This window comes from Trichosurus vulpecula, chromosome 2 (assembly GCF_011100635.1).
Source record: "Trichosurus vulpecula isolate mTriVul1 chromosome 2, mTriVul1.pri, whole genome shotgun sequence".
Taxonomy (NCBI): Eukaryota; Metazoa; Chordata; class Mammalia; order Diprotodontia; family Phalangeridae; genus Trichosurus; species Trichosurus vulpecula.
In genome coordinates this window covers 191,845,522-191,870,771 of record NC_050574.1, presented here as the reverse complement: position 1 = coordinate 191,870,771, position 25,250 = coordinate 191,845,522, and the positions used below count along the sequence as shown (strand labels likewise).

The following is a 25,250-nucleotide window of genomic DNA, read 5'->3' as shown; positions in this document are numbered from 1 at the left end:
ATATCTGAAATGCCCTCTCTCCTCTCCCCCAGCTCTTAGAATAACTCAAGGGCCACCTATTACATGGAGACTTTCCTGATTCTCCCCCACCTATGATGGCCCTCCCTTCCCCAAAATACTTTTTATCCATTTTGTCTTCTTTGCTAGAATGTAACCTCCTTGAGGGCAAAAAGCTTTTAACTTTGGGTTTTGTATCCCCAACACCTGGCATAGTGCCTGGCACATGGGAGGATGTAATTAATAGTAACTAATACTTCTGGGGTAATTACAGAGCGCTGTGCTTGGGATCCAGGGAGATAAAAAGTTTTTGATAAGAAGATATATAGCTCCTGCCCTCAGGGATAAGACAAAAACAAAAACAGCTGTTGTGTACAACCTTACATGATAAAATTTAAATGTCAAAGTGAGTTATCGTTGATAGGAAGAGTACATTATGGCCAAATTGATGCTCGGAGGAGAAAAGTTTATTACCTACCACCAAGTAGTATCTGGGAAAGCTTCATGGACGAGGTGGTAATTTTAAAAGATGGGTAAAATTCAGCAGGTAAGAGGGGATGAATGAGCATCCCAGTCATAGAGAAGAGTGTGAGTCAAGGTGTTTGGAAGGGCAGGGAAAGTTAGAGGTTAAGGAGTATAATAAGGACTGGTATTCAATAATGCAGGTTGGTGTCAACTTTAAAAGGTCCTTGAATGCCGGACATACATGTTTGAACTTTACTTAGAAGACAATTGGGAGTCATCAGATTTTTTTTAGGAGAGGAACAATGTGACCAGATCTAGGTATAATGGAGATCATTCTGGCAATGATATGTCCATATGAATCATTGCTATGAGCATACACAGCTATGACCACCACGGATATAGCCTTTTTACTGCTCAATCCCAACCAGGTACCAGTTCCCAACAGTCTTTTGCCCCATTCACTGTTGCCAAAAGTGATGGGAACTGGCATCAGCACTGGCACAGGAAGATAGTGGGATTCATCGGGCTCTGTAGACCAACATCAGTGTAGAAAGAATGAAATCATTCAACACTATGAATGGCTTCATTTCCAGCTTGACCAAATTCTTCTATAAAGGAGGCTGCATGGGAAGAAATACAGAGGCTAAGATAAAGGTTAGATCTACTGATATTCTTAAGAAAAATGTAATTTAACCAAACCAAAGGTTACCATTCAGTGATTTTATGGAGCAATCACTGGGTATATAGCTCTGTATATAGCATAACAGCCTACGTTCAGGATATGAGATTGACTTTACTCCACGAATAGATGGCAATGGTCAGCAAAACGTGAAGTTCCTTCTGCCTTGTCTCAACATACCCCTGATACCATGGATGGTCAGAGGCTAGCAAGTATGCAAAATTTGGAAGCTTTTTCTAAACTGCCTAACAGTGTGTAAACAGAGTAAAGAACAGGAAATAGTTCAGTAAGTATATAGGAGGGTAGGGGAGGAGAATCAGGGCCCCCAAAGTATGTGAGCTTGTTTTTTACCCCATGGTTCCAACCGTCATTCCTGTGACTTCCCAGACCCAAATACCGCTCCCCAACTACCATTCCCCTATATGTGTCATCTTCTGCAATTAGCATGTAAGCTTCTTGAAGGAAGGGTACTCTCTTGCTTTTTGTGTTTGTATCCCTGGTGCTTAGCATAGTGCCTGGCACATCTTAAGCCTTAATAAATGTGTTCTATTTAATTTATTCATTTTTCCATACCACTTATTAGTTAGTGAGTGGGAGCATAGTCTTTTTTTATTATATTTGCCCTTTTTGAGTGTCATATAGGGAAAAAGCAGCATTTTCCAAACCATAATCAAGGACAAACAGCACTTCTGAAGATGAAAAACCAATATTTAGTCATGAGCTTTACTCAATGATGGCTTTGCCACTTTCTACCTCAGTGATCCCAAAATGATTCACTTTTACTTCTCTGGGCCTCATTTTCCTGATCAGCAAAATGAGGGGGCTGAACTAGAAGGCCCCCATAGATCTTTGGCAATCCTATGGACTTCTAAGGATTGCCCCGAATGAGAACATGAGGGTTGGTGATGAGAAGGAATCTAAGGAGAACCTACAAGGGGGAAGCCCTAGCCCACAGATTCATCTCTAAGAATCTGAGGAGGGCACAGAATGAAGTCTGAAGTCACGTGTCAGAATGCCATGCCTTGGGAAGGCTTATGTGAACTGATGAACTCATATGAACTGATTAAATGAGATGATATTTGTAAAGTGCTTAGTACAGTGTGGCCACAGAGTGGGCACTATATAAATGCCCCTTCCTTTCTCTCTCTTCCCTCTTCCTTTCCCTCTTCCCTTCTTCCTTCCCTCCCTTTCTTCCTTCCCTTCCCTTCCTTCCCCTTCCCTCTTCCTTTTTCCTTTCCTTCCCTTCCTTCCCTTTTTCCTTCCCTTCCCTTCCCTTCCTTTCCCTTCCCTCTTCCCTTTTCCTTTCCTTCCCTTCCTTCCTTTTTTCCTTCCCTTCTCTTCTCCCTTCTGTTCTCCTTTCTCCCTTCCCTTCCCTTTCCTTCCCCTCTCCCAAAGTGAAGTAAGAAGACCCAGGAAAACAATGTACACTGACCTCAACAATAAAATACATTAAACAATACCAATACCAAAAACCAACAAAGGACACTATAATTATAATGACCAAGCTTGTCTGGAGTAAGAGATGTAAGGATGCACCTCCTTCCCTTCTTTGCAGAGGTTGAAGAGAAGCAGGGGAAAGGGAACTATGGATGTGGAATATATGTGGGCTATCTAGATGTTGTTGGACTTGTTGAACGGATGGGTTTTCCCGAATTGCTTTCAGTATTCTGCCCCCTCTTCTTTTTTGTTCTTTGTTATCAGGGCTGGCTTTATGAATGTGTGAAAGGGAACAGATACATTGGGAAATGAGGATGATATAGGAACAAAAGAGATATACTCACGTATGTATATATGTATATGCATACATAGATATACACATTATCTATATAAATAACATACACATCTGTGTATCTATATTGCTATCTTTTGTTCTTACATCATCCTCATTTTCCAACATGACTGGTCCCATGTACACACATATAGAAATAAATTATGCATGCACATACATATACATGTGTATGTATATATGTAAATATATCTATGTCTATATATTTATAGCTGTGCCTTCAGAACATTCCAAGTTCGGTTTAACTCTTAGGTACTCTAAGCCACTGGTGGTTGACATCCTTTCCCACTGCTGAGCTCTTTGGTGAGTGTTCCGGCCATTTAGAGAGAAAGGGTGTGTGTGTGTGTGTGTGTGTGTGTGTGTGTGTGTGTGTGTGTGGTGTGGATATGTGTGTGGGGGGGATGTGTGTGTGGATATGTGTGTGTGTCTGTGTGTCTGTGTGTGGTGTGGATATGTGTGTGGGGGGGATGTGTGTGTGGATCTGTGTGTGTGTGTGTGTGTGTGTGTGTGTGTGTGTGTGTGTGTGTGTGTCTGCACCCGCACTAAAGACCAGAAGCCCAAACGCTCCCTAGATGCAATGGAGTCTCTCTCCTTTGCTCAGAGAAGGACCTGAATTCCTCTGCCTTGCTCCCTCCTTGCCCACTAGGGGGCACTGTGTGACCGAGCCTGCACAGGCAGTGCCTTCAGCAAGGTTACTATATATATACACCTGTTGTGTGTCAGGCGCTTGCGTATTTTCAAGTGAGCAGCCCCTGTTGTGACAGGCTGGGCGAGCCAGCCAGTTATTGCTACCAGCACATTCTGGGAGAGGGACAAAATAACAAGGATCATTTGCATTTTCCCAAATGAACTTGTACTATAATGCACAGGCGTTTTTGCCCATTCTTTCCCTCACCTAGGGCTGCCGGCTTCCCAGTCAAAGGAGAATGGAGAAGAGGGAGGAAAAGGACTGCATAGGAGGCGGGATTGCATCCTTCCACCGCAGCCTAGTAACAATCTACATTTCTTGGAATCAAATGCACACAAAAACTATTTCATCCCATGCATGAGCAGGACTCTGGAACTTGATATGATGGAAAGAAATAGGAGATTTGGTAGTAAAAGACCTGTGTTCAAATCCTGACTCTGCGGCTGGTTACCTGCATGACCTCGGGCAAATTACTTAAGTTCTCTGGGCTACAATGGCCTGTCTGCAAAAATGAGGGATTTGGATTAAATGGTTCCTTCTAGCTCTAAATCTAAGATCCTGGGAAACAGGATTTGAGTATCTTATGAGGTAACCATTTACTGCCTTCAAGAGAATTCAGAGATTCTCAGAATTTTCTGGATGGAATTGACCATTATGGCCAATTGGGACCTGAATAAATATCTCCTCCAGAACATCTCCAACAGGTGGTTATCCAGCCTGTGCTTGAAGGCTTCCTAAGATGGGTAACTTACTGCTTTCATATGCAGCCTATTCATTCGCTCTTTGGATAGTTCATATTTGGATGTTTTTCGTTACATACAACAAGTACTCACTTCTTTGAAATTTCCATCAAATACCACCAGTTCTACTGTCTTGGGCTAAGCTGAAAAAGGCAGATTCATCCACCACATAACAGCTCTTTAGATACCCAAAGAAAGCTGTGTTCCCTGAGTCTTTTCTCATTCAGGTTCAATAACACCCCAAGTCCCTTCCCTTGATTTTCCTATTGCAGATGTCAAGACCTCCCCCCCCCACCTCCTCCACCCCCGACGCCAGCCATCTTTGTTGCCCTCTTCTGGATGTTCTTTAGTTTTTCAATGTTGTTCCTGAAATGGAGGTTCCAGAATGGAATACAATAATCAAGATATGTTTAGACCACAGCAGAATGCAGCAGAACCATCATCATCTATGTTTTAGATTCTCTGGTGTTCTTAACGTAACCTAATATTATATTAGGTTTTTTGGCTTTTGGTTTTTTTTTGTTGTTGTTGCTTTTTTTGCTAGGGTTGATTAGGAGGGCCTAGTAACCTGGATGAAGCTGAAGGAATAAAGACACAGTCTGGGACTTTGATCGTGTGTGGAAGACTCTTCAAGTTGCCCAGGCTCTCCTGATTACCTTCAGCAGCTAGCATGCCTTTGTTGGCTTATATTAAGATTTTCAGCCTTCAAGATTCCAAGGGTTGGGGGAGGGGAGTTTGGGAAGGGAGAGAGAGAAAGCAAGGTCAGCCCTGGACAAAACTTCAAAGAAGGAAATGTTTCATTTTGGTACACTGCCTCCCCTTTTTTCTCTTTATGGTCATATTCATTTCTCAGGCATCCAACATAATCCTAATCTTTCTTCCTTACCAAAACTCATTTTCACAAAATCCTCTGAAAATCTGATAATTTACTTTTTTGCATTGTGGAGTTTGGGTCTGGTGAGAATTTCCATATTTCCTCTCTCTAATTCTGAAATTTTTTAAAAAAAGGCCATGCCCCCTGTTAAAAGACTTTAGGCATCAGCGAGAAAGTGGAAGACATATTTTTCAGCTAGTCCTGCCTGATGGTCCCTGAGATTATACTATAATCTGTACTATAAACTGGATAGATAGATAGATAGATAACTCACTCCTTACTCTAAGATCCATCTTGACAAGGAGTTATAATTAAAAATAATAATAAACCTTTCTTTCCTCTATTTCTCTGGCTTGAGTGCCTTGAGCATTAATGGCTTTCTTCACTTTCCCCTTTCTTCATCCGCATTTAATTTTTTAAACTCCTTTTTCATTCTTGGCCATAGCTCTGAAACTTGTATACTTTTCTCTACATTTTTATCTCTGAAAGGGAATCTGATGGGTTCTCTCTTCTCTTGGATCAATACATACTCCCCTTATACACACACCCCCATCTGTACCTGGTCATCACCGTACAAAATCAAGCATTTGTCAGGATCCACGTAACTAAAACAAAGAAAATAAGATGAAATAAAAATCTTAAGAACTCAAGAAAGTTAAAAGTTAAAAAAACCTGAAATAATATTTGAAAAGGACTTCAATTTTCTTCCTCATGTACTATATATGTATGGACCTATACCATATATTGTTTGTATACATGTACGTGTATATATACATTCATGCAATATATCATATAACATATACATACTTTACATACATACACATATACGCATGCAATATATTGTTTGTATGTGTGTACATACACACCCATTCATACAATATATCGTCTATACATACTTTACATGCATGTAGTATATATACTATACATATATCATACATATACTATATCCCATACATATACTCTATATCTATAGTATACACATGGTATATACTGTATGTGCATAGTGTACTATATATATGGCATATATGACATATGTATACATGTGTGTAGGTGGCTAGGTGGTGCAATGGATAGAGCACCAGGCCTGAAGTCAGGAAGACTCATCTTCCTGGGTGCAAATCTGGCCTCGGACATTTACTAGCTGTGTGACTCTGGGCAAGTCACTTCACCTTGTTTGTTTCAGTTCCTGATCTGTAAAACGGGCTGGAGAAGGAAATGGAAAACCACTCCAGTATCTTTGCCAAGAAAATCCCAAATAACGTTGTAAAGACTCAAACACGACTGAAACAACTGAACACCAATAACAGCAACAATATAGTATACCATACATGTATAGGATATAGTATGTATACAATATAGTATTATACATATAGAATATATCTGTGTTTGTGTCTATCTGTACTTCTATAGATCGTATGGTGTATAGACTTGGAAATGGCCATTTTTTTACCAACCAAGTGAAAAGCAACGAATTCTACCCCTCTCAGGTGAAGCAGATTCATTCTGTGTATCGGTTGCAGCAGAGTGGGAGGAGCCTTGGACTTTACCAGGCAGTAGCAGGTGGGTGGTGGGTGGTGCTTTTGGCATTCACAGTCCTAGATATGGTAGGCACATCTACCATTAGAGAGATATAAGGGTCTGAGCTTACCAATGGTTATGGACATTTTTTTAGCCTTCATGCAATATCAATAAGATAAAAGGGCATCAAGGACCACTTATAACTCCCTGGCTACTCCCATTTACCGCCCCCCCCCCCATGGGAGCTAATGCAAAGAATGGCATAGCCAATGATAAGACATCAATCAAACTCTCCATGTCCAGTTTCATAATTGGAGCCTACATTCAGCAAGTCTGTAGGATTCAGGGTTTGAAGAGATTCTAGAGATCATTTAGGCTAACACCCTTAGGTACCCTCAGGTAAACTGAGGTTCAATGAAGTCACATAAAGTCACTGAGCAAGAGCCAGGATTGAAGCCAAGATAACTAACTCCAAATCTAGCAATTCTTTTCTACTTCCCACCTCACTTAAAAAGCTTTTCTATTCCGGCACCTTGTACCAAAACCTTGGTTTTCTATGTGTCTGATGTTGGCATTGGCAACACAGGCTGTAGTGCAAAGCAAAGGAGGGCCTCAACATCATCGAACTTTTCTTCATGAAAACCACTTTCTGAAACCCAGTCAAAATAAGCTCCTTCGTATCATCAACTTCTTTTTCAAAAAATGAAACTTGACAACATTGTCTTCAACATTTCATATGTTTGCTAATAGATTTCAGATCCACTGGCATTAACAAAAAGGACTGTCATTCATTCATACATTTATATATGTATGTATAATGTATGTGTGTATGTATACCTACTATGTTCCAGGTTCCATGCTAGATCCTGGAAATACAAAGCCAGAAGTGAAATATCCTTGTTCTCAAGAAGTTTACATTCTCCTGAGGAAGACACCATTCCCCTCATTCTGCTTATTTCAGTTTGTATCCATTCATATAAGTCTTCCCATGCTTCTCTGTATTCATAACAGTCTCGTTTTTTACCACCAAGTAATATTCCATCTCGCTCATGTATCACACTCTATTTATCTACTCTGAACAAGTATTTCCAACATCCTGAGTATAGAGGTGAAAAGTAGTCAACACCTATTTCCATGACAGTGACCGGCTTGTCTTTGGCTAACTTTCACTCCAAGAACATAAATACAAAGTCATTTTGGGGATGGGGGTACTAGTAGTTGGATAAGGGTGGAGAGGTATCAGGAAAGGCCTTATTTAGAAAGTGATGCTTGATCTGAGTCTTAAAGTAAGTAAAGGATCCTATAAGGCTAAAGGAAGGAGGGAGAATATTCTGCGGATGGTGGAGAGCCGACATAAAGCTACCGAGTCGGACTGCTGAGTGTGGGGAGAAGTTAGAAAGTCAGTTTGGATGGCATGTGACACTGGAGTCCAGGGCCAGGCAATGATGGGCTTTAAACAGCAAAAAGAGAAGTCTGCATTTGATTCTCAAAGCAATAGGGAGCCATTAGAGTTTATTGTGTAGGGAACAGGGTGACCTTCACTTAAAGAAAATCTCTTTGGCAGCTGTGTTAAGGATGGATCCAGGACAGACTTAATAGACTCATAGATTCTAGGAAATAATAGGTTCGTAGTTTTATAGTTGAAAGGAACTTTAATGATAACATCTAGGGGTCAGGAAACTATGGCCCATGAACTAAATACAGTCTGCTGATTGTTTTGGTATGGGCTGCAATTGCATTTTAAAATGTAACAACCATTCTTAGCTTGCTGCTCATAGTTTTTCAACCTTTGATCTAGTCCAAGGGTGGGGAACCTGCAGCCTTGAGGCCACATGTGGCCCTCTAGGTCCGTATGTATGGCCCTTTGACTGAATCCAAACTTAATGGAATAGCACAGCTAGTAAATGTCTGAGGTGGGATAGGAACTCAGGTCTTCCTGATTCCAGGCCCAGCACATTATCCAACTAACACAGGTTAGTAACAGAGCTGAGACTTGAACCCAGGACTTCTGACTGCAAGTCAGTGCTTTTTCTATGACATCAAATATTTGCATAGGCCTTTTAAAGTTTTCAATAAAGTGGCTATCCATTTCTTCCTCAAATGTAAACAGGAAATCATTAAAAGTTGTGGCAAAGCCAAATTCTTAGTGGCTAGCCAGCCACGCCACAGTTAGATATTCACATGTGAAAGTATGGTGCCGTTGTAGACATCAAAGGCAGCTTTACCTGGCACAAATAGAATTCCTCATTCAGACTGTTGAAAAATCAATCCAAGACAATATGTCCAATAAGCCAAAAATGGGATGGTCACTATTGTAAAAGGTGATGTTTACTTCTTCCTACTTCTTCAGGTAAGATTAAAAACACTTGTTCAGAGTGGATAAATAAGATGCAGTACCTTTGTGCAGCTAGGCAATGCAGTGGATAGACCACTCAGACTAGAGTCAGGAAGACCTGAGTTCAAATTTGGCCTCAGACACACAGTAGTTACGTGACCCTGGGCAAGTCACTTAACCCTGTTTGCCTCAATTTCTTCATATATTAAATGAGCTGGAGAAGGAAATGGCAAACCACTCTAGCATCTATGCTAAGGAAACCCCAGATAGGGTCACAAAGTCAGACACAGCTGAGCAACAATAACTTTCATGTAATAGGATGTTGCTTTGCAATTAGAAACAATTATTATGAATATAGAGATGCATGGGAAGACATATGAACTGATGCAAACAGAAACATTGAGTGAAATACTGTATTTCCTATGATCTGTACTGATGGCAGGTTATTGAAAATATTTGCAAGTGACAAGACACGTCTCCCATTGGCAATGACCACACATCAGTATTTATCATAAATGATTCTTTGTGAAAATGACCCAGTGGCTCCAGAACAGATCTAAATGAGGCAGCAAAACTGTATACTGTATACGAAGGTGCTCTCTGAAGAAATGGTGTCTTGCTAATGTCTTGAGGGGTAGAGCTCCAGATTTGAAAAAAATAAATCATAGAATCTATGAACTAAAGTGGAGTTCAGAGGCCATCTAGTCCAGTCCATGCCTGGGGTGGTGGTGGGGGTGGGGTGGTGGGAAGTATTCTAGCTTTTAGTTGAAGGTCTCTGCCAGGGAGAAGCTAGGAGATAGAAATGAGGAGAGAGGTTGTTCCAGGCATGGTGGACAGCCAGTTAAAACACTTAGAGTCAGGAAATGGTGGGGATGGAAAGTCACGTGTGAGGATTATAAAGGAGGCCAGTGTCCTTGGTCCCTCCTTCCCCCACCACTCGGCCTTTTCTCTGAGATTACCCCCATTTACACTGTATATATCTTGTATGCACATAGCTGCTTGCACATAGTCTCCCCCATTAGACTAAAGCTCTTTGAGGGCAGGGACTATTTTTGTCTTTTTTCTGAATCCACATGACTTACCACAGAGCCTGGCACATAGTAAGCATTCAATAAATACCTGTTGACTGATTGATTGACATTGACAGAAACACACAGAGCATATTTTATGTTCACCACAGGAAAACTCTCCTTCCCTTCCATACTTGTTTGAAACAAGTTCCATAGTCCTTTGCTTGCTTGAGGTTGATTTCTTGCCTAATCCTTTGGGACTCAAATCACAAATATCATAAAGGCTACTTAATTCCTCTCACCCAGCCACAGATTTCTGGGTACTTCCCTCTAGTCTCCTGGACTCCAGCTTTTCTGGCCCTTCTCTGGGGGTATAAAGCTTGATTTATATAGTCAACAAAAGCATACAAGACACAAGACACACAAGAACACAAACATGGAAGGTGGTGGCCGATGATTAAGGAGATCAGAACCCTTCCTGTATGTCTGTGAAAGCTAGGCTTCTAGGAGGGAGGGAAATGATGGGGAAAGAAGAAATGAAAGCTTGGTGAACATTGATGAAATGAATTGAAAGTTCATCTTTGAACTCTTGGAATTCTACGATTCTCTAAGTCCCTCATGTTTCATTCAGCGGGGCCAGAGCTGGTGACAGATAGAAATCAGCAGACAGTAGTGTAGCCATTGAGGAGAGTGGCCTGAAAACTCCTTCTGCTGACCATAGGCCTTTTGGGAACGCACCATCTACACAAAACAACAACTCCAGCTGAAAAGTGAAATTGAACCATCAGTCAGCTGTAGCAATTTGTAACCACTAAGTGATTCATCAAAGGCTTCTTAATTTGCTTACTAAGCCACGAATCAATTAGTCAATAGGCATTTATTAAGCACCAGCTATGTGCCAGTTACTGTGCCAGGTAGTCAGGGAGACGCAAAGCTAAATTAAGTCACTATGTAATTCCCTCAAGGGCCTTGCAATCTAGTCAGGGAGATAAGTCATGCACAGAGTTAACCAGAATACGAAATTGAATATCCTCAAGAACTTTACTGATGTGTGGCATTTAAAACCCTCTCTAAAGCTCTCGCCTAGACATTAATCCCCTCACATACTCTATGGCTCTGTTTATTTACACAGGCTATCCTCCATGCTTTGAATGGACTCTCCCCTTATCTTTGCTTTTTAGAATCCTCTTCCTTCAAGGATCAGCTCAAGTACTACCTCCACCTTCCCTTATGGCCCCTAGTAGCTGCGAGGCAGCTGGCTTAGTGAATAGAGCACTATACCTGAAGTCAGGAAGGATCCGAGTTCAAATCTACACTCACATTCACTAGCTGTGTGAAGCTAGGCAAGCCATCTACCTTCAGTTTCTTCCACTGTAAAATCAGGATAATAATAGCACCTACCTCCCTGGATTATTGTAAGGATAAGATGAGACGATATTTGTAAGGTATCTAGAGCAGCTAGGTGGCACTAGCACAGGGCACCAGGCCTGGAGTCAGGAAGACTCATCTCCCTGAGGTCAAATCTGGCCTCTGACACTTAGCTGTTTGGACCCTGGGCAAGTCATTTAACTCTGTTTGCCTCAGTTTCCCCATCTATAAAATGAGCTGGAGAACGAAATGCCAAATCACTCCAGTATCTTTGCCAAGAAAATCCCAAATGGCCAAGTGGGGCCACAAAGAGTCAGACACAAGCGAACACCAATAAAATCAGCACAGCGCCTGGAACATGGCAAGCTCTTAATAGCCTCCTGTTTCCTTCTTCCTTAAATATTCCTAGAGTACATGGACTTTAAGTCCATCCTTTCCCACCTTATATCTTATGTATCTGTGTACTATCATGTTCTCTACACTTTTACTCAATAGCTCCTCAAAAACTGGAGATTGTGTCATTTTTATCTTAGTATCTTAGTGCTCAGGAGAGGGCCTTGTAGGGAGCAGACACTCACTGTTTGTTGAATTGAGTTAACAAAGGGCTGTGGGAGAATGACGACCAAGAGACCATTTTTGGTTGGGTGTGGGGTGGGGTAGTGGTACAGTGGAGAGAGGCAGGATGAGGTAAAAATTCAAGATGAGGCTAGCATTTGGCCTTGGCCTTGAAGGATAGGCTCAAAAGCAAAGATGTTCATTTACTCAATGAGTGAAGACTGATGGGGGAGAGCATTTCAAACACAGGTAGCAAAGCATGTGAACAAAGGACTCTTGCCACAGATAATGAAAAACATGGAATGTGTTTTTGAAATAGTAGTAGTCAGTTTGATTATAGTGTAGAGACAATTAAGCTTGGAAAGGTGTGTTGGTTCCAATCTTTGCAGTGCTTTAATGCCACATTAAGGATTTTAGACTTTGAGATTCATGAGTAAAAACTAAGGAGTTTTGAGCAATGGAATGATCAGATCTGTCCATTAAGAAGATTAAAAGGGCAATGGTGTCAAGAAGATATGGATTGGAGGAAGGAGAGCCTGGAAGTAAGGAAAATAGTTAGGAGGGTATTTCAATAATCCAAAAGAAAGGACTTGAACTAGGGTGGGGGTATTGGGATTGGAAGGCAAGGAATGAATGTTAAAGGTACTGTAGCATTACTATACAGTCATTTGGCAAATTGTATAGATATGTAGGCTAAGGGAAAAGGATGAGACAAAGTTGACTAAAATTTAGAGCTTGAGTAACAGGAAGAATGGCAATGGCTCCATTGAAGACTGAAAAGTCAGAAAAGAGAAGGTTTCACTTCACTTAAGCCTGACATTAATCAAACATCTATTATGAAGAGTGCCACACTAGGAGCCAAATAAAACACAGCCTTTATGTTGGACATCACCTATTTTCATACGCCCAAGCTGTGCTTTTGACCCTTAGTTTGGTGGCCTTCTTACCCTGGCACATCCCTCTGCCATGCCAGCTCCCGTCTCACATTGGAGAGCTCCTTCCAAGGGCCACCCTCTGGGGGACAGGCCCACTCTAGCCATGCTTCATTGGTCTCCTGGCTATACTTCTGACTTTTTGGACTTCACTACCATGTTCCCATAGACTTCGCCAGCGTGCTCCCCACAGGGTACCTTACTTCATCTTCCATTTCCCCTTATTTCTCCCACTTTCAGCTTATATGCATTGTCTTTTCCTCATTAGAATATAAGATATCTGAGGACAGGAACTATCTTGTTTTTTACTTGTATTTGTATCCCCAGCATATAGCATAGGATCTGGCATGCAGTAAGTATTTAATAAATTCTGCCTTGCTGCTCTTGCCCTCATGAACTTACAGTCTATTTCTGATGATCCATGTGACACATTGATAAATAATTATATTACAAAATTCCACGTGTAGGTGCATACTATAAATAAAGTACTCTATGAGTCCCAAAGGGAGAGAAAGTTATTACTAATTGGGGGATCAGAGAAGGCTTCCCAGAGTCCCATTTTGGATAGGTCATTTTTGGATGAGTAGGAATTCTTCAGGCAGGGATGACTCAGAAGGCCACTTGGATTATATCTAACAGCATGAACAAGAGAATAAAGCTGTAATGTGTGTGTGTGGGGGGGGGGTCTATTGCAAAAGATGATTAGGAAAAAAGGAAAAAACCCTATATATTCTAAAATATTTATAGCAGCTCTCTTAGTGGTGGTAAAGAACTGGAAACTGGGGATGCCCATCCATTGGGGAATGACTGAACAAGTTGTGGTATATGATTGTAATAAAATACTACTGTGCTATAAGAAATGACAAGCTCAATGATCTTGGAAAAGTATGGATAGACTTGCATGAAATAATGAAGAATGAAATGAGTAGAATGAAGAGAATATTGTGTACAGTAACAGCAATATTGTTTTAAGAACTATGAGAGAATAAGCCATTTTCACTATTATAAATACCCAAATTAACTACAAAGGACATATGAAGGAAGACATTATCTGCATCCAGAGAAAGAATTGATAAATACAAGAGTGCATAGAATGATTTTACATATATATAATACATATATTTGTGTCTAATGATGGCTGTCTCTAGGGTGGGGAGGAGAGGAAGAAGGGAAGAAAAAAAGGAAAAAAAGAAATTTACATGATAACTTTATTATATATTTAAAAGTTGTACTTCAAGTGCAATCATCTTTTTTTATTATACCATGTTACAGAAATGCTTGTTTTGCTCTATAAATTAAAGACAAAATAAATATTTTTTTAAAAGAGAGAAAGAAGATGAAATATGAGGACACAAGAGATGGTAAGCAATCTAGTTTGGCTGAAGCATAGTGAGTGAAAAAGGGAATAGCAGAAGAAAAGGATAAAAAGGTAGGAGGATGCCCTATCAACTTCTATCCTAGGGTAGAGGGTCTTGAATGTCAGGCAAAAGCTTGATTTTAAATTGGAAATCAAAAGGGAGCCCACTGAAGAAGGATGTTATGTGAAGTGCCATGAACAGAATTATTCATAGAAAAGATCAGCCTTGGAGTGGTGTGACGGATGGATTAGAAGGGAGAGCAAGTGGATGTAGGAAGACCCCCATAGGAGGCTATTTCAGATGGTAAAGATAGATGGTAAAGAGGGCCCTTACTAAGATTGTGGCAGTGGGAATAGGGAGGAGGGAGGAGAAGACAAATGAGAGATGTTACAGAGGATGAATCATTAGGACTTAGAGACTCATTAGATATTTGAAGCGAGGAAATAGACGGAGTCAAAGGAAACACTCAAGTTTCAAACATGTAAAACTGAGTGAATGGTGGTTCCCCCGACAGAAATTGTGAAGTCAAGAGGAAATGTGGCTTTTGGGTGAAAGAGAAGAATTGAGCCGGTTGGATTTAAAGTGCCAGTGGAACATGGAAGTAAAGGTGTCCTATATGCAGTTAGATGTGAGTCTAGACCCCAGGAGAGTATTCAGGGCTAGGGATAATTTGGGGAATCATTTGCACAGAGGTGACAGTTGAAGTCACAGAAGTGAATGAGATTACTGAGAGAGAGTGGCAGAGGACATGACCTTGGGAAATATCTACTTTAAGGTAAGAAGACAAAGAACTAATGAAAAAGGAAAAAAGGAGTGGTTAGAGAGGAAGGAGGAAAATCAGGAGAGTATGGTGTCTCTGAAGCTAAGAGAAGAGAGAGTGTTCACATGTGTGTATAGTTCAGAGAAAGTGAGAATGATGAAGACTGAAAAAAAGCCACAGAAATAGGCAATTATGAGATCCTTTGTGACTTTAGAATCATTTGTGTAGAATGTGGAAAATTGAAACTGAATTATTGAGAAATTAAGAGAGAATGGATGGTGAGGAAGAGGATTCACCAGGAACAAACAACCTTTTCAAGAAGTTTGGCATTGCTTTCTTCCATCCCTCTCCCAAATCCCTTGCTCGCTTCAAAGCTGGAATCATCAGAAGGAGCTTCTCAGTCTCAGTTCTGTTGTCCCTTCTGAGTTGTGTTGTGATATCAATGATAATTTTCAAATATTAGCTTCTTAGAAAGATGACAAAGATTGTTACATAAATTAGTGAATTATTTATCTCCAAGTGACATAAAACCTTAGGTTTTATGTCCACTCTATAATAGGGGAAAATGCCTGACAGTAAAGGGAATGAGAGAGATATGGTCCTCTAACTAGAGGGGTAGAGGGGTCAGAGGAAGGCTCTTTTTTAGGATTGGCAAGGAAAAGGTTGAAGATGCAACAGATGTAAGGGATAATTGCTACAACAAGTTCCTAGAGGAGACAAGAGGGAAGGAAATAGAAGCTATAGGTAATGTGATTGGCCTTGGCTAATCACGTCTTCCCTTGAGACAGAACAGATAACTCTGCCTTTGAGACAGGAGGGTAGGAGAGAATCGGTGATGATCTTGAGAAGTTTTGAGAAGCACAGGTAGAGTTTAAGGTGCCAGTCAATATCTATTTGATGTCCAATAGGTAGCTGGAAATATTGGCCTGGAATCAAAGACAAGTCAGAACAAGGGACAAAGATTTGGAAATCATCTGCATAGAAATGATTGTTGAAGTCATGGAAATACATGAGATTACCAAGAGAGAATGCATATATAGAAAAATACCAAGGATTCAGCCTTAGGAAAACACTTAAATTTAGTAATTGGGAGAGAAAGAGAAGTTAGTGAAGGAAAGAAAAAAAGAATTAGGAAGAGAGACAATAATTACAAAGACAAGAAAAGAATTGTTCGACTATAATATCACAGAAATCAAGGAAGCAGAAAATACCAAGCGAGGATGTCAGAAGTTGCAGAGGTCAAAAAAGATTAAGATTGAGAGACTTCCGTAATCAAGAGATCACTGCTGACTTTACATAGAGTAGTCTCAATGGCAAGAATATTGGCTCTGTAGACAGAGCACCTGGATTCAAATCCCACTGCTGACACCTACTACATTTGAGACCTTGGACAAGTTTCTAAATTTCTCTGGGACTCAGTTTCCTGATCTGTAAAATGAGAGAGTAAGACAAGATGGCTTTTGGGACCCCTTTCAGCTCTCTGATGGAAATAGAAGCAGAATTGAAGTAAAGATGAGGAGTAAATGAAGTGGAGAAGGAATGAGGAATAAAAAAGTGTTGAGGAAGTAGAGGCAACAAGTATAAATGGCTCTTTCAAGATATTTGGCTGTGAAATGGGAGATGGTAGTGCAAGAGTGTGATAGGGCCATTATAAATTGTTTTTTCTTGGCTTTGGAAGGATCAGGTTTCTTTCTTTCTCTCTTTTTTCTTTCCTTCCTTCTTTCCTTCTTTTCTTCCTTCTTCCCTTCCTCCTTCCCTCCCTTTTTTCTTCCTTCCCCTCTCTCTTTCTACCTTTTTCTATTTCTTCCTCTCTCCCATTCTTCCTTCCTCTCCTATCCTTCCTTCTTTTCTTTCTTTCCTTCTTTCTTGTTTAGGAGAGATGTAAGCATCTTTATGGGTAGAAGGGAAAGAGCCAGTGAAGAGGAAAAGATTAAAGATGCATTGAAGAAAGGAGATGACTGATAGAGTAAAATCCTAGAGATAGAAAAGTGGGAGGATCTGATATTGAGGTCCCAAGTGGAACGGTTAGTGTTGGCAGAATGATTGACCGAATTTTTTACTTTTCAATCCAAATGTTTGGCATCACATAGACAGAAGTTGTCTTTCCACATCAATACCTTTCACCAAACCATTTCCAAGACATTTTGAATTCATTTTGCTTTGATGTTTATCAGGGGCCATAGGGAAACATACAGTAGGAGAAGCAGTAGTCTTACTTCTATTCACCATCTTAAAGAAACAGGACTACTGTAATCACAAGCCTAATTTCCATTTCTGAAAGTATTGGCCCTAGAAAACGTTTCATTTTCTCTGTTAAACCTTAACATAAGAATGCAAATCAAATTTTAGATAGACATCTCTGCTGTACCATGGTATACTGATAGAAGGATTTCCTCTTCTCCCCTCAAACATTAAAATGATTTTTTCTCTATCTAAGATCTACTCAAATAGCATTTCTATCAAAAATCATATTGAATCAAACATATTCTAAAGATGAGAACCCAGAAATTATTAATATCATTCTATGGTTCTGACATGAGATCAGGATCCTAGAATTCAGGGATGTGAAATATTTCAATATGTTGCAGGATAAATGGATAAGGGAAATCCCCGATAAGAATCCAGGAAAAATTGAATTTTCCAAACAAGTCATTTCAATTTCTTTTAATGGGTATATGAGGGCTTCTTCAGGATAGATATTTACAAGTCCACCTTTTCTCTTCATAGAGTTCTAATCTGTAGTCAATATAAGTATTTCTACATTCTTGTTTTTATTCAGTATGGATGACAAATAAGAGCTCTACCATTGGGTAGAGTAATAGCAAGTCATTGACTAAAAGCTCGGTGCATGAAGAGTGTCAGATCAAATGTCCATCATTTATTCATTCATAAAATTTATTAAACACTTCCTTTATACAAGGCATTGCCATGTCTAATAAGAGGAAGATATCGCAAAAGACCTTATAAAAGGCCACAAGCTCAGTATGGGCTCTATATATGTCCGCTGACAGTAGCAGAAGAGCTAGGAAATCAGAAACGTGTACTAAGTTTAGGTTAATTCCAGATTTTACCATTTCTCAGAACTCTTCTCTGGAACTTTTCCAAATTACAAGGAGTTATGTATGACTGGTAGCTCTCCTTCCTGGATATTCTAATTTACACATAATCTGCTATCTCCATAACTACAGCTGAATTTAAATTAAAAAAAAGCAAAACCTGCCAAAGGAAACTACTTTTCCTTCTCTCCTTGTAGCTTTACTTTGGTTAGCAAACTCTACAAAGTTGGGAGAATTTGTGGCTCCCAATAATGAAAGAAGCCCACAGATAAGAGTGGAGAGCAAAGGAGGTGGAAATTGGAGAAAGAAGAAAAAGGTCAGTGGATCTTGAGGTTACATAGGTAAGAAAAACTAATCAACTTCATAGGTCATACTCAGTAGGAACTCTCCTGTTGTTTGAGGGAACACAAACAGCCAAAGTAAAAAGACAGAATCTGGAGAATCAGGTTGAGTAGGACAAACAATCAGTTACCTGGAACTCTCCATATTTTGATTTCTTCATTTATTAATACTTTATTATATCCACATGCTCACTGATGCAAGACCTTTCTCATCCAGAGATCCCAGACCCAGAAGAACATTGATGGTTTTCCAACCTAATTTCCCACTATATACTTGAAATAGGCAGCTAGGTGGCTCAGTGGATAGATAGGGTAACAAGTGGTCATCCAAAAACTCTAGCAACAGGGAACTCTCTACCTTTCAAAACATCCTATTCCACTTTTGGATAGCTGTCATTGTTAGGAAGTTTTTCATTACATCAGACTGGTCTACCTCCCTATTAACTTAGATGCCTCACTCTAAATTTCACCCTTTATGGTTAAGCAAAATAGATCTAATCCTTCTTTTCACATGACAATCCTTCAGATACTCTAAGATGGTTATCATGCCTTCTCTAAGTTTGCCTTCACTAGGCCATTGATCTCCAAACTTTTTTGGGGATGTGCCCCATTAGTAAAAAAAAAAAATTTGGTGCATGTATGCCAATGTGGATACTTACTGATTTATATATAATAGATGTGTATTGATACTCTAATAACTACATACATTATGAAACTTTCATATTAAATTATTAAAGGATGTGATAAATATGAAATAACATTTGATCCTAAAGTCAAAAGAGAACCACTGAAGATTATCATGTAGGGAAGTGACATGGTGAGACCTACACTTTAGGAAAATCTCTTTGGCAGCTGTATGAAGGATATATTGGAGTGGAAGGGACTTGAGGCAAGGAAGCTCATTTAGTTATTTATTGTAGTGGTCCAGGCAAGAGGTGTTGAGGACCTGAACTTTGATTGTGGTTGTATGAAAGGAGAGAAGCAGAGAATGGCTAGAGATGGTGTGATGATAGAAACAACAAATATGGCAAATGATTGGATCTGTGGTAGGAAGGAAAGAAAGGAGTCAAAGATGACACCATGGTTGTGAACCAAAGTGATCAGAAGAATAGTAGTATTCTTAACAGTAATAGGGAAATTTGGAAGGGGAGTAGGTTTTAGGGGAAAGATAATGTAATGAAATCTGAGATCATCTTGTACAACTCACCCCATTTTATCCAAAATGAAAAGAGGAAAGATGAGTCTCTTACTCACTGGCCATTGCCTAAGAATGAGGAGTCCTCCCTGCAAGTGGTCTGTGCCACAGCCACAAAGTGATGTGATGGGGGTGGGGCAGTGATTGGGTATGTTGAGAGTAGGGAGGTAATTTTCCTAATGGCTGGTTCATAGTGGCTGCCCAGTAATGGCTAAGTTATAATTCCCCCTGAGGGACCCATACCTTTCTCCTTTCCTCTACCCTTCTCCTCAAGAGAAAGATTAGAATCATGCATAGCATAGGGAGAAGGACTCCACAGATTGAGGAGGAATGGAGGATAAGTGTAGGTGTGTTTGTGTTGGATAAATACCCTATGATTGACTGTTGAGGGAGGTGTGTAATGCAACCCATCATTCCATCTTCTGGTTGGTTGATTGCAACTGTTATATTCAGGGCTCACCACCCCGCCCCCACCTTTGAAGACCACTGCTCTAGGCTAAGCTTCCCCAGTTCTTTCAACATATCCTCACATGACATTACTTCCAGTCTTCTCACCAACCAGGTTAGCTGAGTTCCAGCTCTTGGTGGTGAGTCAGTCAACAAGTGTTTGTTAAACACTCACTGTGTGCCAGATGCTGTGTTAAGCTCTATGGATACAAAGAAAGCCAAAAACAATTCTTGACTTCAAGGAGTTTACATTCTACCAGGGAAAATGACCTGTAAATAACTTGGTACATACGATGTACAGACAGAGAAGATGGAAAGCAATCTCAGAGGGAAAGGCATTGTTAGCTGGGGGGATGGGGAAAGATCTGCAGAAGGGATCTGACAAAGTATTTGGAAGGGAGTATGGTTTAAGAAGGTTAGAAATATAGGAAGAGCCAGGTTTTGAAAAGCTTTAAAGGTAAAAGAGAATCACTGGGGTTTATTAAATGTGTGGCATGGTGGAGGTGGAAGATGGGAACATTGCCAGTCCTGGCTTTAAGAAAATCACTTGGCAGCAAGTGTAAGATGGATTGGAATGGGAAGACACTTGAGCTGTGGAGACCATTTAGAAAACTATTGCAATCGTCCAGGAAAGAGGTAATGAGGGTCTGAAGCAGGGGATTGATCACCCTGTGGTTGGTAGGGTGGTAAAGAGAAGGGAATGGATCGGAAAGAGGTTGCGAAGGTAGAAATTTGGCAGTGGCTGGTTATATGAGGAAAATAAAAATGAGGGACAACATGCCGGCGTGTCAGTACCAGTTGAAGGGAGGAGGGGCGGAGAAAAGGAAAGTAAGCAGTCTACATATAAAGTTCAAAGCTCTGGGGCAACAGGTTGGCACAGTGGATAGAGTACTGGGCCTGGAGTCAGGAGGACCTGAGTTCAAATCTGGCTTCAGATCTTTGCTAGCTTTGTGACCCTAGGCAAGTCACTCAACTTCTGTTTGCCTCAGTTTCCCCATCTGTAAAATAAGAATAGTAATAGTAATAGCACCTACCTTCCCAGGGTTGTTGTGAGGATCAGATGATAGGATAATTGTGAAGTCCTTAGCACAGTGCTTGGCACATAGTCAGTGCTACACAAATGTTAACACTAATTATTATTTGCTAAATGAGGTTGCTAAATGAAACAAAGTCATCCATCTCCTGGTACTTCCTACATTTTGGCTTCCTGAGATAGCAGGGATTTACCAGTTCTCCACCCCTGCTCTGGCAAATGGTCTTTCTGATCAGCCTGGGAGTTAATCATTCATTTGACAATTTCTTTTAGGGATCATGTGGGAGAATTTAATAAAAGGAAGGACATTTTAAATAGCGGAATAACCCCAGAAATGGATGTTAATATTGTGAAATGTGAGAGTAAGCTTTTTTTTCCTTCAGAACACCTCTCAGAAGCCATAATAGATGTCAATGTAAAAATAAGATTCAGGGTATATACATTTCTTTCACAAATAATAAGTCAGGAATCCCTCAAATCCACAAGTTCAGACTAATCACTACTTAGTCATTTATGGTGCTTTATAAAAAGTAAAGTGCTTTAGAGTTTAAGAAATTCTTTCTCCAAGTAATCTATGAGGTAGAGTGGATATAATTGTATTCCTCTTGTACAATTGTGCTCCAGATTATGGAGCAAATGGGTAACAGAGCTGGGAAAAGAATGAATGACACCTACTATTGTATCTTTCACCTTCAAATCCCTTTTTCCCTTTGATATTATTTTCATTCTAAAAGTTTAAAAGCTGCAAAACACTCAAGAGTGTTTTGGATAGGGGGAAACTATTTATTCAGCTAGCTAGTCAAAAAACATTTATTAACAGTATACTGTGTGCAGGATATTGTGGTAAGTGTTGAAGATACAGAGAAAAGAAGACAGCCTCTGCTCTCAAGGAGCTCACAGTCTAACCGGGGAGATGACATGCAAACAGCTATGTACAAACAACCTATATACAGGATAAATGGGGAACAATCAATTTAGGGAAAGCACGAGCAAGAAGGAGGGTTGGGACTAGCTTCCCATAGAATATGAGATTTTAGTTGAGATTGAAAGAAGTCACAGAAGTCAAGAGGTGGAAATGAGGGAGAGCATTCCAGACCTGGGGACAGTCAGTGACTGAGTCAGGAAGACGGAGGAGCTTGTTCAAGAACAGCATGTAGGCCAGCGTCACTGAGTTTCAGAGTACATGTGGGAAGGTATAAGATATAAGAAGGAAGGTTGGAGGTGGGTAGGTTATGAAGGGCTTTCAATGGCAAACAGAGGATTTTGTACTTGATTTTGGAGGTGATAGGGAGCCGTTGAAGTTGAGGGGACAGGGTGACATGGTCAGATCTGCACTTTAAGAAGATGTCTTTGACATCTGAGTGGAGGATAAACTGGAAAGAAGAGAAACTTGAGGCAGACAGACCCCAAAGCAGACTATTGCAATAGTCTAAGCATGAGATGATGAGGGTTGGTAGTCAGAAAAGAGGGCATATGCAAGAGATAGCATCAGGGTAAAAATGACAGGCATTGGCAACAGATTGAGACAGAATGGGAATTGGAGGATGTCACCTAGGTTATGAGCCTGGGGGATGTGGAGTATGCTAGTGCCTTTGACAACAACAGGGAAGTTAGGAAGAGGGAAGGGTTTATGGGGAAAGGTAATGAGTTCAGTTTGGCAGCTGGAGATGCGAAACTGGAGGTTGGCAGAAAGGTTAAAGCTGTATAAGTGACCTGAGAATCGTCAGCATAGACATGACAACTGAATCCAATGAAGCTGCATTGTACCTGCAATAATATAGTAAAAAATAACAATGGGGGTGTTATATACAGGACTTTGCTTACAAAATGCTCCTACAAATGCGGGATTACTGCTTGCTTTACCATCCAATCCTCCCTACCACCAACACTCAATAGCTATTTTTGTTGTCTATCAGAACCTAACTCTCCCTGTATATTATTATCAATACCAGAGTGGGTCTAAGGATGTGCAAGCATTATGTCTGGGTAGGAAGGGCAAGGGGTGGAGAAATGAACAAAGATGAAATGTGAAGTCCACGTCCAAAAAACAAAAAGCTTAATAAAGAATATTTCCCAGTCTCGGCTCAGAATGAATTTGTTAGGGACCCTGTCGAGCAACCTTTAAGTAAGGTTTCAAAGCTCAGTAGTTTCTCTATTTTGTGATTCACCTTCATTTTCCCCGTGGACTTGGGGTTTTTTTTTCCATCTCTGCAAATTTGAGGAAATAAGCCATAACCCTGTTTCTAATCAGTTATCTGTTGGATTTAATCCAATAAGAACTCTCAGAGAGGAACATGAAAGAAAGGGAAAAGCAGTTTCAGCTTCAAAGGTACAGAAAAAAAAGACTATCTCCAAAGGCCCTCCACCACCAGCACCACCTTTCTGTAACCCATTCTCTTATACAGGACCACAGAAATGCAGGTTTCAGAGCATGATGTCATCAATGTTGAATTTGAGGGGCCAGTGAGGGCTGGGACAGGAGGTCAGTTGAGAGACAAGAACTGGGAAGTGAAGGGGAGGGGTAGGATGGATGAGAATGGTTAGGAAAACCACAAGAATTCCATCAACCCCTGAAAGTGGTCATAGTCTAAATTAATCTTACAATCCATGGAATCACCAGTTTGGCTCACACAGTCCTAGGCCCCGACAGGCTAATCTAGGTCATTAGAATTTAGAGATGCATTAATTTGGGAGATTATCTAGCCCAACTCCTTCATTTTACAGATGCCTGTCAGCCTCAAGTCATTGCATACCTGACTGAGGGCCCAGAGTTCCTGAAGACTGTGAGCCCAGAACTTCACATATGGAGCCTCTAACAGCCCCAAACCAACTTTTCATATCAACAGCTCAGGATGCCTGAGGGTATCCCAGGGTATATGTAGGCAGAACTAAGATTCTCCACCAATCTCCAGATTTGCAGGAGCTGTCAGGATACCCACCAGTTTTTGGAAGCCTTCCCTTAGCCCTGCTCCAACTCAGGGTTTTATATTGTGAAGGGTGGGAACCAAACTACTCTAATATGATTTCAGGCACCTGGAATTCCTGGAAGTCATATCTGCATATCACCAGAGCCCTGATAGATAATGGGGCTGAATCACACTCCTCTTTTCTGGGTTTCTAATCTTCATCTTTTGCCTCCCCATGCCAATATTCGCCTACTAAGGAAAAAAAAAGATTCTTTTTTCACTTAGAAAAGTGTTGTTTCCTGAAAGCAATAATGGGTGGGTCATGGGGCCTTATTTTCAGGAAGCTGCCAGAAATGGCTTAGGAAAAAGGCAATCAATCTCCCCACAACTCAATAATAAGTCAGATTTTCATCCCAACGGTCTGTGTTAGTGTTGGGGAAAGGTCATATTTTCCCATTTAACCATTTTGATTGAGTGGCTATGGGTATCTATTCCATTCCAAAAATATTTCCTAAGGGAGAAATAAGGGATCAAAAAAAGAAAAGAAAAGAGAAAATGATCTAACAAAGAAGAGGATAGGAAAAAGTCAGGGTAACCAGATGCCTTGTCTCTTAGTGGCATTATCCAAAAAGAAAGAACAATTCAAAATTTATTTTGCTTCTTTCATCCATATGTTCCACAGGATTCAAAATGGTCTCCAGATGTTTGCTTTCCAATCATTTTCCCCCAATTCATCCACCTCCCCCATATTTTTTCAAATCTAACTTAAAGGAAGAGAAAGGGGTGAATGAAAACTATGTTTTACAGCAGAATCACAACTGACAAATGTAATTTTATCTTAGGAGATGAAGAAAAGAAAGGAAGAGGAAGATCAGGAACAAGTATAATTGCCAAATAAATGTAATGGAATAGTAAAAGGCTCCATAGGAAACTACAGATATGAAGGATTCAGAGAAGCTTGGGAAGAACATTCCAAGGCAGCCAAACTCTGATCATAGAGGTGACCAGCTTTGACTTCCAAAGACTGATGGAGAAAAAGACCTTAGTCTCAACATAAAGGTGGTGGGTTATAAGTGCCAAATGGGGTATGCATTGTCAAATACAGCCAATTTGTGAGTTTGTATTGCTTGACTGTACTTCTTCATTACAAGGAAGGGTTGGGAGAGAGGAGTGACTGGTATGATTGGGCCTTTTTAAAACATCAATA

At 40.4% G+C, this 25,250-nt stretch overlaps 1 protein-coding gene across 1 annotated transcript in view; it reads right to left on the bottom strand.

The window, feature by feature from the left end:
• The window catches only part of LOC118836883 (WD repeat-containing protein on Y chromosome-like), a 175,262-nt gene that overhangs the window by 126,601 nt on the left and 23,411 nt on the right, over positions 1–25,250 (bottom strand). The window contains exons 7-8 of the mRNA XM_036744003.1: positions 5,789–5,834; positions 3,637–3,728 (exon numbers count right to left, since the gene is read on the bottom strand). Of these exons, the coding sequence (XP_036599898.1) occupies positions 3,637–3,728; positions 5,789–5,834 (138 nt within the window). The remainder of the gene's footprint in view (positions 1–3,636; positions 3,729–5,788; positions 5,835–25,250) is intronic.